Source organism: Panthera tigris, chromosome A3 (genome assembly GCF_018350195.1).
Source record: "Panthera tigris isolate Pti1 chromosome A3, P.tigris_Pti1_mat1.1, whole genome shotgun sequence".
In the NCBI taxonomy this organism is placed as follows: domain Eukaryota; kingdom Metazoa; phylum Chordata; class Mammalia; order Carnivora; family Felidae; genus Panthera; species Panthera tigris.
Window position 1 is genome coordinate 3,447,992 of NC_056662.1, and position 13,663 is coordinate 3,461,654.

At 45.2% G+C, this 13,663-nt stretch overlaps 1 protein-coding gene and 1 pseudogene across 1 annotated transcript in view; both read right to left on the reverse strand.

Moving 5' to 3' along the window:
• CDH26 (cadherin 26) overlaps window positions 1-13,663 on the reverse strand; it is a 42,010-nt gene that overhangs the window by 15,842 nt on the left and 12,505 nt on the right. Inside the window, exons 5-9 of the mRNA XM_015539713.2 lie at window positions 9,586-9,733; window positions 7,645-7,811; window positions 7,093-7,221; window positions 4,747-4,932; window positions 3,235-3,503 (exon numbers count right to left, since the gene is read on the reverse strand). Of these exons, the coding sequence (XP_015395199.2) occupies window positions 3,235-3,503; window positions 4,747-4,932; window positions 7,093-7,221; window positions 7,645-7,811; window positions 9,586-9,733 (899 nt within the window). The remainder of the gene's footprint in view (window positions 1-3,234; window positions 3,504-4,746; window positions 4,933-7,092; window positions 7,222-7,644; window positions 7,812-9,585; window positions 9,734-13,663) is intronic.
• On the reverse strand, window positions 12,007-12,120 carry LOC122237500 (annotated as a pseudogene).

Consider the following 13,663-nt stretch of genomic DNA (forward strand, 5'->3'; position numbering starts at 1 on the left):
GTACAAATATCTTTTCGAGGTCCTGCTTTGAATTCTGGGAGCATATAGCCAGAAGTGGAATTATGGGTCACATGGTGTCTACTTTGAATTTTTTGAAGAACCACCATCCTGTTTTGTGCAGTGGCTGCACCGACTTCTATTGTCACCAACTGTGCACAAAGGTTCCAATTTCTCCACATCTTTGCCAACACTTGTTTTCTGGCTTTTTGATAGAAGTCATCCTAATGGGCGTGGGGTGGGGTCTCATTGTGGTTTTGAATCGCATTTCTCACATGATTGGCGATGTTGCGTATCTCTTCACGTGCCGACTGGCCATTTGTAGATCTTTTTTGGAGAAATGTCTATTCAAGTCCTGTCCACTTTGGGACTTGCTTGTTCTTGGTTTTCTGTTGCTGAGTTATAGGAGTTCTCTGTATATTCTGGATATTAATCCCTTATCAGATACAGGACTTGCAAGGACTTTCTCCCATCCTGTGGTCAGTTTTTTACTCCATGAATAGTGTTTTTTAATGCACAGGATGTTCTGATTTTCATGAAGTCCAATCTGACTCTTTTTTTCCTTTGTTATCTGTGTTTTTGGTGTCACATCCAAAAAATCATTCCCAAATCAAGGTCATGAAGCTTTTCTCCTATGCTTCCTCTAAGAGCGTTTATTGATTTTGGTCTTACATTTAGGTCCTGATCCACTTTGAGTTAATTTTTGTGTATGGTATCAGGTGACCTGTTTGTGTATTTGGATCTTCATGTGAGTTTCCTATAGACGGCATCTAGTGGGACCACATGTTTTTTTTTTAAGTGATTTATTTATTTTGAGAGAGAGAGAGAGAGAGTGCATGAGCATGATAGCATGTGCAAGTGGGGGAGGGGCAGAGAGAGAGTGAGAGAGAGCATCCCAAGGAGTCTCCATGCTGTCAGCACAGAGCCCAACTTGGGGCTTGATCCCACAACCCTGGGATCATGACCTGAGCCAAAATCAAGAGTCCGACTCTTGATTCAACCGACTGAGCCACCCAGGCGCCCCTGGACCATATGTTTTTATACATGCTGTCGATCTCTGTCTTCTGATTAAAGAGTAGAATCTGTACATGTGTAAAGTAATTCTTACAGTAAGTCCCTCATCACCTTTCTCGTTTCCTGTTATGTTTTCTGTGTCCTTGTTACACGTCTTTGGACTTCCTCCACAGCTTCCTTATCTCTTGGAGCGTTTTTAAGATAGCGGTTTTGAAGTCTTTGGCCAACCCATCTGCCATCAGGTATTTTTCGGGAACAGTTTCTGTTGATCTATTTTCTTCCCTTTGAATGGGCCTTAGTTTCCTGTTTGTTTATGTGCCTTGTGATTTTTTTTTTTCTTCGAGCACCGGACATTTGCATCTAATAATGTGATGATTCTGGAAATCAAATTCTGCCCCTTCCCAGAGTTTTCTGATTTTCCTTATTGTTTTTATTTTATTTTATTTTCGTTTGTTTGTCTGATGTCATAGGCTGTCTCTGTGCTGAGGCCCAGCCTCTCAACCTCAGGCCCTCTCACGCCTTTTCCCTGAGCCTTTCCTTGGGTGTGCGTGGTCCCTTTCTAACTTTCCTCCTATCTGTGCTTCATGTTGACTATCCTGGCCTTTAATGTCTGGCTCCTGAAACAGGAAAAGGCAAAAAATGAAGAGGGGGAAATAAAGGTATCGGACCTTCAAATCCCCTGAAGGGGGGAAGGGATTTGTAGCAATGAGGGTGGGGGACCAGAAACAATGGCCACCTGCCTCTTTGTCTGTACCTCTGGGACTGAAAGCAGCAATCAGTGAGCAAAGCACGGATCCCTGACATTTGGAGGCCAGAGGTTTTTGTGCCCACTCTGGCTCCTGCAAGCTGCACACTTGGCTGTTCCAGGAACACGTGCTAAGAGCTATAATTGACCAAAATTAACCTCGGCTTGCCACCCAAGCCTTTCCCTGGGAGTTGCAGCCCTTCAACAGAATCCAGAGTTCCAAAACAGGTACATGAGACAGATTCTTCTAGCGCCCTTGTCGGTGGGGAGGCAGATTCCTGCTACTTCTGACTCCGCCATCTTCCTAGGGATTCTGGCAACTTTATTTGTAAAAGCAAAACACTGAGCAACTCAAGTGCACACCCACAGATGAATGGATGAGCACAGTGTAGTCTATGCAGACAAGGGAATATTACTCGGCCTTGAAAAGGAAGGAAGGTCTGCAACATGCTACCGTGTGGACGCACCTGGAGGACAGTATGGTCAGCGACATAAGCTGCCAGAAGACAAACACTGGATGATTCCACTTCTGTGAGGTTCCTAGAACAGTCAAACCCGTAGAGATGGAAAGTAGCGTGCTGGTCGCCAGTGTCTGGGAGAGGGGCAGAGAGGGGGGGAGGGAGGTTCTTGTTTCATGGGGACAGAGTCTCAGTTTTATAAGATCAACACATTCTGGGGATGGACAGCGGGGACAGTTGCACAACAGTGTGAATGTATTTAATGTCACTGAACTTAAAAATGGTTAAAATGGGGGACACCTAGGTGGCTCAGTCGGTTAAGCATCTAACTCCCCTGATTTTGGCTCAGGTCACGAGCTCACAGTTCATGAGTTTGAGCCCCAAGTCATACTTATGCTGACAGTGTGGAGCCTGCTTAGGAATCCCTCTCTCTCTCTCTCTCAAAAATAAATACATAAACTTTAAAAAGAAAAAAAGAGGCCTCCTGGATGGCTCAGTTGGTTAAGGTTCTGACTCTTGGTTTCAGCTCAGGTCACGATCTCACAATTTGTGGGATTGAGCCCTGCATGGGGCTCCGCGCTGCTTGGAATTCTCTCTCCCTCTCTCTCTGCCCCTCCCCACCTCTCTCTCTCTCTCAATAAATAAATAATAACCGAACAAAAAAATGGTTAAAATGGTAAACTTTGTGTTAGATATATTTTACCACAATTTAAAAAAACAACCCCTTCTGTTGCCAGTTTACAACCTTTAGTAAAAAGGGAGATCGAAATGCCCAACAAATTATTTTAATACAAGAAAACCCGTATAAAAGCGATGTATGCTAAGTGCAAAGGAAAATGAGCAGGTGAACCCCACCTGGGGAGGGGGGCGCAGAGAAAGCTATGGAAGGAAGGTGGCATTGAACCCGGGCCAGCGGGCCTCCTGGTGTCTTGAGTCCACCTCACCAGCTGCCCAACGGCAGCGCCCTCGGTGTGCCTAATTCTGTTTAAACGACCACTCTTCCCGGCCCTCTCTTCTCACCTTATCCGGCCGGCGGCTCTGTCCGGATCTGTAGCGTTAAATATTCCCAATTGAATTCCAGGCCCGGCGCCATCGACTTCACTGACGACCAAGCTCCTGGGGTGAAAGGCCGGGGGGTCGTTGACGTCGGTCACCTGCACACTCACAGTGGCGCTCGCCGCTGCCTTCCTGGGCTCCCGAAGCCGGCCCCCCTCACAGGAGAAGAGGGTCTCCTCGTTCTCCACCGTGATGACAAGGCGCCACACGGGGTGAGTTTCATAATCCAAGGGCTGCAAGTCCCAGAGAGAGGATCCCGTTAGCACCTGCTGCTGCTTCTCTGGCCGGAGAAAGCCCCGTGCCCACTGTCACGCACACGCACACCCCGAGCACGTGGCTTTTGCGCTTCATTTATTATTCACAGTGCCTCTGGTAGTGATCAAAAGACCGTTGCCAGCTCATTTTCAAGTCATTTATGGAGTTCTTTTTTTTTTTTTTTCCTCCCCCTCTCCTGGTTGAAAAGAGCCACCATCCATCAGAGGGGAATGAAAAATGCAACAAAAACCATAACCTAATGAAACATTAATGTGGTGACTCTGCTATAAAAAGGGGGGGGGGAGCTTAAGGAAATACAGATACTAATGATCGCTGTTACTCAGGGCACTCACTGCCTTAAAAGGATTGAAAAGCCAGGAGTATTTGAAATATTCAATCCCAGGCGTCTGAGATAGAGTCCCCCAGAGCCTTGCTATTCACAGCGTGGGAGGGTCCAGGGGCATCACCCGGGAGCTTGTGCCTCCGATAGACAGAAGCTCAGGCCCCACCCCAGACCTACCGACTCAGGGCTGTCTGTGAACCTGACCCCCAGGCTGACTCACCTGCCCGGACCCAGAGGCACTGGTCACTCCAGGCTCTAGGTGAGAGTAAGACTAAAAGCAATAAAGTCAGTCTGCCTCAGTCGGAACCCCTACTCCAGCTGTGAGACTTTGTGAAAACAACCCGACCTCTCTGGGCTTTGGTTTCCTCATCAGTCAAATGAGAAGATAATATACTTTCCTGCAGGGCCAGCTCCTCATTAGGCACAGCAGCAAAGTGCCAGGGGCCCACGATACTTTCAGGGGTCCGTGCAAATGTTCTAATGTCTTTTCAACTCAGAAGAAAAAAAAAAAAAACAGACTCCCAGGATTAGAGAAAATGTTTTAAATATTTTTAGCATATCAGAAAAAAAAAACATTTTAGGGCCCATATAGATCTATTAAATTTTGTCTCAAACAATAAGAAAATTAAATGTTGACGTACTTAACACCATCTCAAAAAACTAACTTGTAGTATTGATAACATTTTGGTGAGAGGAGCTACGAAGTCCAAAGGGCCGAGGGCCCACGGCAGCAGGGGGTCATGACACAGCCTGCCCTCCTCACTGGGCGCCACGGGGACACACGACATGCCACACCTCATGTGCTCGGCACACGACAGGCATCTCGCTATCGGGACTCCCGCGGCCACTGGTAGGTGCACATCCCCTGATGGCTTTACCTTGATAACATTTAAAATCCCTTCATTGGTCTCGGGGTCAGTCAGAATGTCAAAACGTCCTTCTTCGTCGCCTTGCGATATGTTAAACTTGACCCTCCAAGCTGAGGTAAATGGTAAGTCAGCGTCTTGGACCACGAGACGCAACACGCCCCAGCTGGCGCGGCCTTCAGAAATCTGAATCTTATACTGGGAGCGGCCATCGTCATTTCCGTGTCACGGAGACAAAAGCAAGAAAAAGAAAGCAAGGAAAGAAATGCACAACATGGATATTAAAGATTCTTAGGAAAATAGTGCGTTGAGTTTGATCTAACACGGGTATTTATTTCTCTTGCTATTGAACTTAACCTCAAGTGATTTGAAACTCTGCCTGACCCAGCACACCCAGGTCCTTCCTCTGTCCCTTTCCCCCGTGACTTGTGTCTACAGCTGAATGGCTTTTTTTTTTAATTTTTTTATTTATTTATTTTTGAGAGAGAGAGAGAGACAGAGTGCTGGTGGGGAGGGGCACAGAGAGAGGGAGACACAGAATCCGAAGCGGGCTCCAGGCTCCAAGTCAGCACAGAGCCCGACGCAGGGCTCGAACCCACCAACGGTGAGATCATGATCTGAGCCAAAGTCGGACGCCCAACCGACTGAACCACCCAGGCACCCTGACAGCTGAATGACTTTGAAAGTACTCTTAAATCCAACTCAATGCACTATTTTTCTAAGAATATTTAAAATAGTAATACACATCCTAGTTTGTGCTGCTAAAAAAAAAAAAAAATCCTAGCTCTTCTCCTAAGATGGAACTCTTACGGTTACTTAGATTAAGGCAATCATTTTTCTAACATATGTAGATCTCAAACTTGTTATTCAATACTCAGGTGACAAGATAATTTCTCTTTAACAAGTATATCGAAACTGGGTGTATTCTCCCCACCCTTACTTCAGAGCAGAGCTTTTTACTAAACCAGAGAAAGATTTTGAAATAAGGTTGAAACATAGTAAGTATTTTTTTTCAGTTATTTTATACTGTTTGCTGAGGTGTTTTCATCTGAAAACATTTCAGCTTTGGTCTATTCTATTTCCTTTCAAAGATTTTATTTTTAAGTAATCTCTACACCCAACATGGGGCTTGAACGTACAACCCCAAGATCAAGAGTCTTACGTTCTACTGACTGAGCAGGCCGGGCTCCTCTTATCTAGACAATTAAAAAAAATTTTTTTTAATAATACTTTCTCAAATAATTGTTTGTAGCATTTATTTATTCAACAAAGGTTATGATGTGCCAGATTCTATCTTAGGTGCTGGGAACGGGATTGGCAAAACTCCATCCCCAGGGAGCTGATGATTAAGAGAGTGTGTGTGTGTGTGTGTGTGTGTGTGTGTGTGGGTGTGGGTGTGGGTGGGTGTGTTGGGTTGGGGGGTGGGAGGGAGGGGTGCTGGGTTGGGGATCTCTCTAGGTCTTCCAGAAAGTTCCCACTGAGAGGGGTCAGGAGAAAGAAGTAAAGTGGATATTTTTCTCAGAAAAATTCATATAGAAGAGCACAAAATACAAAATAGGGGACAGATCCTGAGTGTTTTTAGCAATCTTGCAGATCTCAAATGGCGTGGCATTTCCAAATGGTCTGGAACAGTGGGTTCCAGCGCTTTCTTCAAGCGTGGGGATGTGTAGCATGTGAAATCCCATGTCAGTCTATAAATCAGATGAGCTGAGAAAGGCAAAGCCAGAACCCACCTGCCCATCTTCCCTATTCTAGAGCTCTGGATGTTGGTTAAACGCTCAGGTCTAGATTCTCACGAACTTGCCCCCCCTGCCCGGGGAATATTGGGCAATGTCTGCGGACATGTTTGGGTGTCACAATTGGGGGGTCCATTGGCATCTAGTGGGTAGCGGTCGGAGATGCTGCTAAGCATTGGGCAGTGCACTGGGCGGCCTCCCCTGACCCTACAACAACGAATTTGCCATCCCACGTCAACAGTGTGGAATTGAGAAATCTCGTGGACAGTGAGCACGGATTCTCTATCTTCTCTGTGCCTCAGTGTCCTCGTCTGGCAAATGGGAATCGCGTGCTAGTCCCAGCAATTGAAAATGAAAGCATGCATGTAAAAGCTCTGAGCACAGGATCTAGCCCAGAATAGTAAAAAAAAAAAATAAAAAATAAAAAATAAAAGTAAGCTCCCCAGTCTATTATTGAGGGATTCTGTATCAGCATGGCTGGCGTGTTCTTTCTGGTTTAAGTTATTTTGGAGAATGACATGTATCTTTGGGGGTATGGCCGATCCCCTCAGCAACACTGAGCCTAGCACTTGAGGCTGTTTCCGTACGGACTGGGCATTCGGGGCAAGCCTGGGTGCCTTACGTTCTCCTGGGTGAACGTGGGCATGTGGTTGTTGCCTTCTTCCACGTTGATGTGAACCGTGGCCGTGGATGACAGTGGTGGATCTCCAAAATCCCTCGCACTGACTAGCAGTGTAAACCAAGGAGCCGTCTGTGTGGAAATGAACAGTCAAGCCCTTCAAATGAAGCAAAGGGAAGCATTAAAAAAACAATCCACCACAGGGGCGCCTGGGTGGCGCAGTCGGTAAAGCGTCCGACTTCAGCTCAGGTCACGATCTCGCGGTCCGTGAGTTCGAGCCCCGCGTCAGGCTCTGTGCTGACCGCTCAGAGCCTGGAGCCTGGATTCTGTGTCTCCCTCTCTCTCTGCCCCTCCCCTGCTCACGCTCTGTCTCTCTCTGTCTCTCAAAAATAAATAAATGTAAAAAAAAAAATGAGAAAAAAAAAAATCCATTCTAACGATCTCAATAGCAAGCCTAGCCACAGAGGGTTTTCTGCTGCAAACATAAATCCTAAGTCTGGGGCTCAGAGATAGAGAACACATTTCATTTTTTTAAAATAATAAAATCCACATAACCTCATAATCTAAGCATCCTGAGAGTTGTATTTCTCCACTGATACGGTCGATATGGAAGCCACTTTCTTTCAGTATTGGCGTTTGAGAAATAAGGAAATAAAGGACTTCAGAATTTGGAGTATTTTCTTGATCCAAATCAACTGTTAACATCCGGAAAATAGGTTGACCTGGAAAGAATTGTTTTAACGGTTACTATTGACCAAAGGCAGCCTATCGACCCAGTAGAATGACGATCCTTTTGCTAAATGGCATGGAGGCATATACACCAGAATGGATTAAATATTTATAAAATCAAACTACAGACATACTATAAAAAATAAAGAGGAATATTTAAATAGTCATAAGAACTTTCTCATCACGATTGCTAGCGCAGGAGACAGGAAGGCCTGAGTTGATAGATCAGACAGACTTTTAAATGTGTGGCAAAAACAAAAAAAAAACCGCAGACAAAACTTAAAGAGAAATGATAAGCCAGGAGAACGTATATAGGGCAGACATAAACATTCTTCATATAGAATAAGAAGGTTAAAATCAAGGAGAAAAACGACAGGCACGCCAACAGGAAGTAGACAAAAGGAAGGGACACGTGGACAGGAAACCTATCGACACAAGCAAGCACTTAGTAATCCAAGACGGACAGCGGCCAGGCCCCCTGGGATGTGCTGGGAGGTGACTGGAGAAGAATACTTAAATGTCGTGTGCCGTCGTTCTCTGCATTTATGCCAAGGAAACGACGCTTGAATGGGATGCAGATTTAGCTCAAAAACATCCACGGAAGCGTATTTTGTGAAAATAACATGAAGTGGGGACAAAACATACATGTCTAACAATAGGAGGTTAGTTACTGTAAAAACACATCCATGAAATAAAGTATTACACAATAGGATATGCTGTAGGAGAACAGTTAGTTTACAAACAGCAGAATTGCACTTTTAGAAGAGAAAATTCATAAATCTACCCATGTAAAAAAAAACACACCCGTACATTTGTAAATATTTAATATACACCCATTTACATTTTGCACTATGATAAAGATGAAAAATGTATGTATATATACATATTTGCATTTGTGCTTATATGTAAAAATCCGGGAATATATACACATAGGTAAATATAACATACAGTGTGTTTACATGCACACATATGTAAAATGCAAAGAAAAATACTGAAAAGAATATAAACGAAAACATTAATGATACTTATCTCTAGAAGTAGTAAATATGCTTTCTATTTCAGTCTTAATTTCTTGGAATTTTCTGAGTTCTCTAAAGACTATTTTGTGCAGTAAATCATGCTTTTCTGTTATTAAAATAGATGCACACTCTAGTATGAGTGGTTTGGAGTTAAAGACTCACAGAATCTGTAGCTCAGAAACTTTGGATGGCATCTCATTGCCATTTTACAGGCGAGAAAATACAGAGACTATCCGGGAGCCCGCCGTTCAGCTCGGCATTCTCCCTCGTTGCATTTGGCTTATTTTATTTTATTTTTAATATTTTTAACGTTTATTCATTTTTGAGACAGAGAGAGAGAGCATGAGCAGGGGAGGGTCAGAGAGAGAGGGAGACACAGAATCCGAAGCAGGCTCCAGGCTCTGAGCTGTCGGCACAGAGCCCGACGCGAGGCTCGAAATCACGGACCGTGAGATCGTGACCTGAGCCGAAGTCGGCCGCTTAACCGACTGAGCCACCCAGGCGCCCCTGGCTTATTTTAGACTGGTCTTTACCTATCGGCTTTTCCGACAGACACGATTTCCATATCATTTTATTGCCAATTCAAAATGAGGCTTACAAACCTCCAAGCATTTCGCTGGAACCCAGGGCCTGCAACCTTCAGGATGTGAACAGTAAACCGTCTCCCTGAGGATCAAGCACCCCCTCAGAATCAAAGCGGGAAAAACCTTTATGGAGCAGAGCAGAGAGGACGCCCCACTGCACACACCTGCAGCGTGGTTCTCCTTCACGCTGATGTTAAATTCCTTCTGAGGGAACTGGGGTGCGTGATCGTTCACATCACTGATCCTAATGTTGAAAATCAGGGAACTGTCCATGACTCTTCCTGATAGGCGATCCAGAACATCAAAGTAAACCTAGGAAGCAGAGAACTGTATTAACCTTGCAGGATCATTTTCTGGATGCTGCTGCTCAAATCACTGTTCGCGTACTCGTATGTTTTGCCCCCGCTCCTGAACTTGCCGGGAAGTTTCTGAGGGTAGGGATCACGTCGCTGTCCTTCGCCATGTGACCCCAGGGACCGAGCACAGGGCTGGCACAAAGATTGTGGGACAGACCCATGCACTGACTGGAAAAGTACACCATGAGTTACAATTAGGTTCTAATCTCAGTCTCTCTACCCGGGGAGACGTGGCCAGATTGCATAGAAGCCTCGGCCGTGTCAGCACGGTCATGAAAAATACATACGCTAACCAGTATTGCTGAAATGTCGCGGAGAGCAGACACTTAAAAGTTTTGGGGAAAAGGAACGTTGAAAGTAATTGGCACCGCTGTTGACCTGCGGTGGGTTCTCGAAAGGCTACTGCTGTTACTTCTGTGCTTGAATAAGGAGGGTGCATCACCCCAAACAGGCAGTGGGAAGTCTTTGCTTTCAAAAGATCTCAGATTGATACTTTAGGCTTCTCTCCCTTCGGTTTCTTAAGAACCTGGGAAATTAAACTCAAACAGAAAGAAGGAAATGATAAAGATATATCAATAAAGTTCAAAATAGCAAAACAGAGCCAAGAGAACCAAAAGCTGGTTTGCCTCCCCCATGTAAATTTTGGCACAGCTTGTCGATACGTATGAAAAGGTCTGCTAGTCTTTTGATCAGTCTTGTGCAGAGTTTACAGATACATTTGGAAAGAATTATCCCCTTAATACTCCATCTTTCAATCCATAAACTCAGTCTGTCTTTTCATTCAGTTAGACCTCCCTTGATTTCCTTCATCAGTGTTTTATAGTTTTGAGGAAACATATAGTGCACAGATTTTAGATGAATACCTAAGCACTTCGTCTGTTTTGGTGATATTATAAATGATATGGTTTTTAAAATATTGATTTCCAACTACTCATCGCCAGGATACAGAAATATAATTGATTTTTATATATTAACTTTATTTCCTGGGACCTTGCTAAAATCGAATTTCAAAGGTTAAAAACAGGCAAAGTTTTGAACAGACCCGTTTTCTCCAGAGAAGATGTACAGGTGGCAAAGAATTCTTCATTCCTTTGGTGGTTTCTTACAAAACTAAACATCCTCTTACTGTGCAAACCAGCAATCATGTTCCTTGGCATTTATGCAAAAGAGTTGAAAATTTATGACCACCCCAAAACCTGCACACAGATGTCTATAGCAGCTTAATCATAGTCCTCAAACATCGAAGCAACCAAGATGGCCTTCACTAGGTGATTGGATAAACAGACTGTGGTCCATGCAGACAATGGAATATTACTCAGCACTAAAAAAGGATGGAGTATGGAGGAATCTTCAGTGGCCGTTGCTAAGTGAGAGGAGCCAATCTGAACAGGCTCTCCACTGTGTAATCCCAACTATACGACGTTCTGGAAAAGGCAGAGTATGGAGATCGCAAAAGGATCAGAGGTTGCCGAGGGCTCAGGAAGGAGGGATGGGTGGATATGGGGAGCACTGGGGAATTTTAGGGCAGTGAAAACACTCCGTATGCTACTGTAACGGTGGATACGTGTCACTACACATTTGTCCAAACCCATAGAAGGTGCAACACCGAAAGTGAGGCCTAAGGTGACTAGAGGCTTCGTTGATAATGACGTATCATATTGGCTCATCCCCTGTCATAAACTCAGCACCCACGCACGATGTTAATAAGAGAGGAAGCTGGGTGGGGTGGGGAGGGCATGAAGGGCAGACAGGCGCTCTGTACTTCCCACCCTACTTTTCTGTAAACCTGAAACCGCTCTAAAAAAAAAAGGTCTACTCCCTCTCTCTCTGCCCCTCCCCCGTTCATGCTCTGTCTCTCTCTGTCCCAAAAATAAATAAAAAAACGTTGAAAAAAAAATTAAAAAAAAAAAAAAAAAAAGGGGGGGCGCCTGGGTGGCGCAGTCGGTTAAGCGTCCGACTTCAGCCAGGTCACGATCTCGCGGTCCGTGAGTTCGAGCCCCGCGTCAGGCTCTGGGCTGATGGCTCGGAGCCTGGAGCCTGTTTCCGATTCTGTGTCTCCCTCTCTCTCTGCCCCTCCCCCATTCATGCTCTGTCTCTCTCTGTCCCAAAAATAAATAAAAAAACGTTGAAAAAAAAAAATTAAAAAAAAAAAAAGTCTACTAATTTTAAAAAGCCCCTACGTATAAAATAAAAAGTGGGCAACCATATATATTATGTATTTATATGTTTCTAAATATGGAACACTTCACAAATATGTGTGCCATCCTCTGTCCTCACACAGGGGCCACGCTAACGTTCCCTGTGTCGTTCCAATTTTAGCCTGTGTGCTGCGAAAGTGAGCACCATGTATAGATAGATATAGGTATAGATACATATACAGATAGATATAAAAATATATATAACGTATACCTATCATATATATATATATTTTAAAGTAAGTCTAATGAGACTTGCTGCTGCATCTCTGTTGCTCTAGGATAAACAGTGATTTGATCTGTTGAAAGCTGATCAATTGTGGGGAAAGAATCAGCGGTGAGAGAGAAGTTCAGAGCCCCAGGAAAAGGAGTGGGAAGGGGGACATTGACCGGAGGACCTCTCAAGGCGGAAGACCGTCTGCTGTGGGAACATTGGTTTCTCAAGGGTTGGCCGGTTGTAGGTGCGGAGCCCGGCTCGGGGACGCTGAGCAAGCACGGGGTTTATTCTGGAAGAAGCAGCTTCAGGGAGGCCTGGGGCTGAGCTCTTACACAGATCACCTCCTTTCTATCTCAGAGAAGCCCTAGAGGGAGGCATCCCCAGCGCTCCACTCTGCGACGCCGAGAGGTTCTGCGGCTGTCCACTCTCAGCTCGGCCCAGGTTCATTCCAAGAAGGTGTAGACTAGACTACACCGCCAGCCAGGTCTTCACCACTCCCCTCCATGGCTCCCCCAGGGCCCAGAGCAGGCAGCTTCACCAGACAGGGGTCTCAGCACCTTGATAGCATCGGGCAATGGTCTCTCCATGCCTTTCCCAGAGCCCATGAGGTCTCCGAGGCACGTACCTCCCTGGGCGTCTTTTCTGCAGACACGTTGCTTCCTCTTCAGCATCCACCATGGTGGCCCCGCCAGGTGTCCTGCAAAGTGGCCTGGGCGTGGGCTCTCCTACTTAGCTGTCTCCTCTCCCCTACAAGACTACTGAACCAGTCCACCCTGGGGAATCCAACATACATTTTAAAATTTTTGAGCAAGCAAATTGGCCTTCTCACACACCATTTCCACATGCTCCTCCATAATTTATGACTGTGCTGGCTGCCGCATCACGCGGACTTCTGGCTCCAAAAGGCGCCACCTGTAACCCTTCCACTTAAAACTAAGAACCGCGTGTTTGTTTTATGTTTATCATTTTATGTTCCATGTATCATCCTAAAAGCGACTTCTGAGACAGTAAGTTCTGTAAGATGCCCGAGAGGCAAAATAACTGTTTATTCTTTGACCAGATGCTAAGAGTTTCTGGCGCCTCAGAGCTGCGATGGAGAGAGGAAGCGTCATGGACATTTTCTGCACTTGGGAAGGGTTTTCAGCCTTTTGTTATGGCCTTAAGATTTAGATCTTGGATGACGCACCATAGAGCAGTGACGTGACGGAGGGGTACATGGCTGTTTAAATGGCACGTGCAAGATGCGTACTCTAGTCACTGGTGAGCACGCGGAAATACCTTAAACGCCGAACACACAAGACAAAATCACTTACGTGCATGGGCTCTAAGTAGGCAAAGATGGGTGCGTGGAGATCAAGACCCACAAATGACTATTTCAAGGAAATAAAAGAATGATTTTCTTGAGTGTATCTGTAGCCTATGGGATTGTGCATATTTTGATATAAACAGATGAGATTCCTATATAGAAAAAATC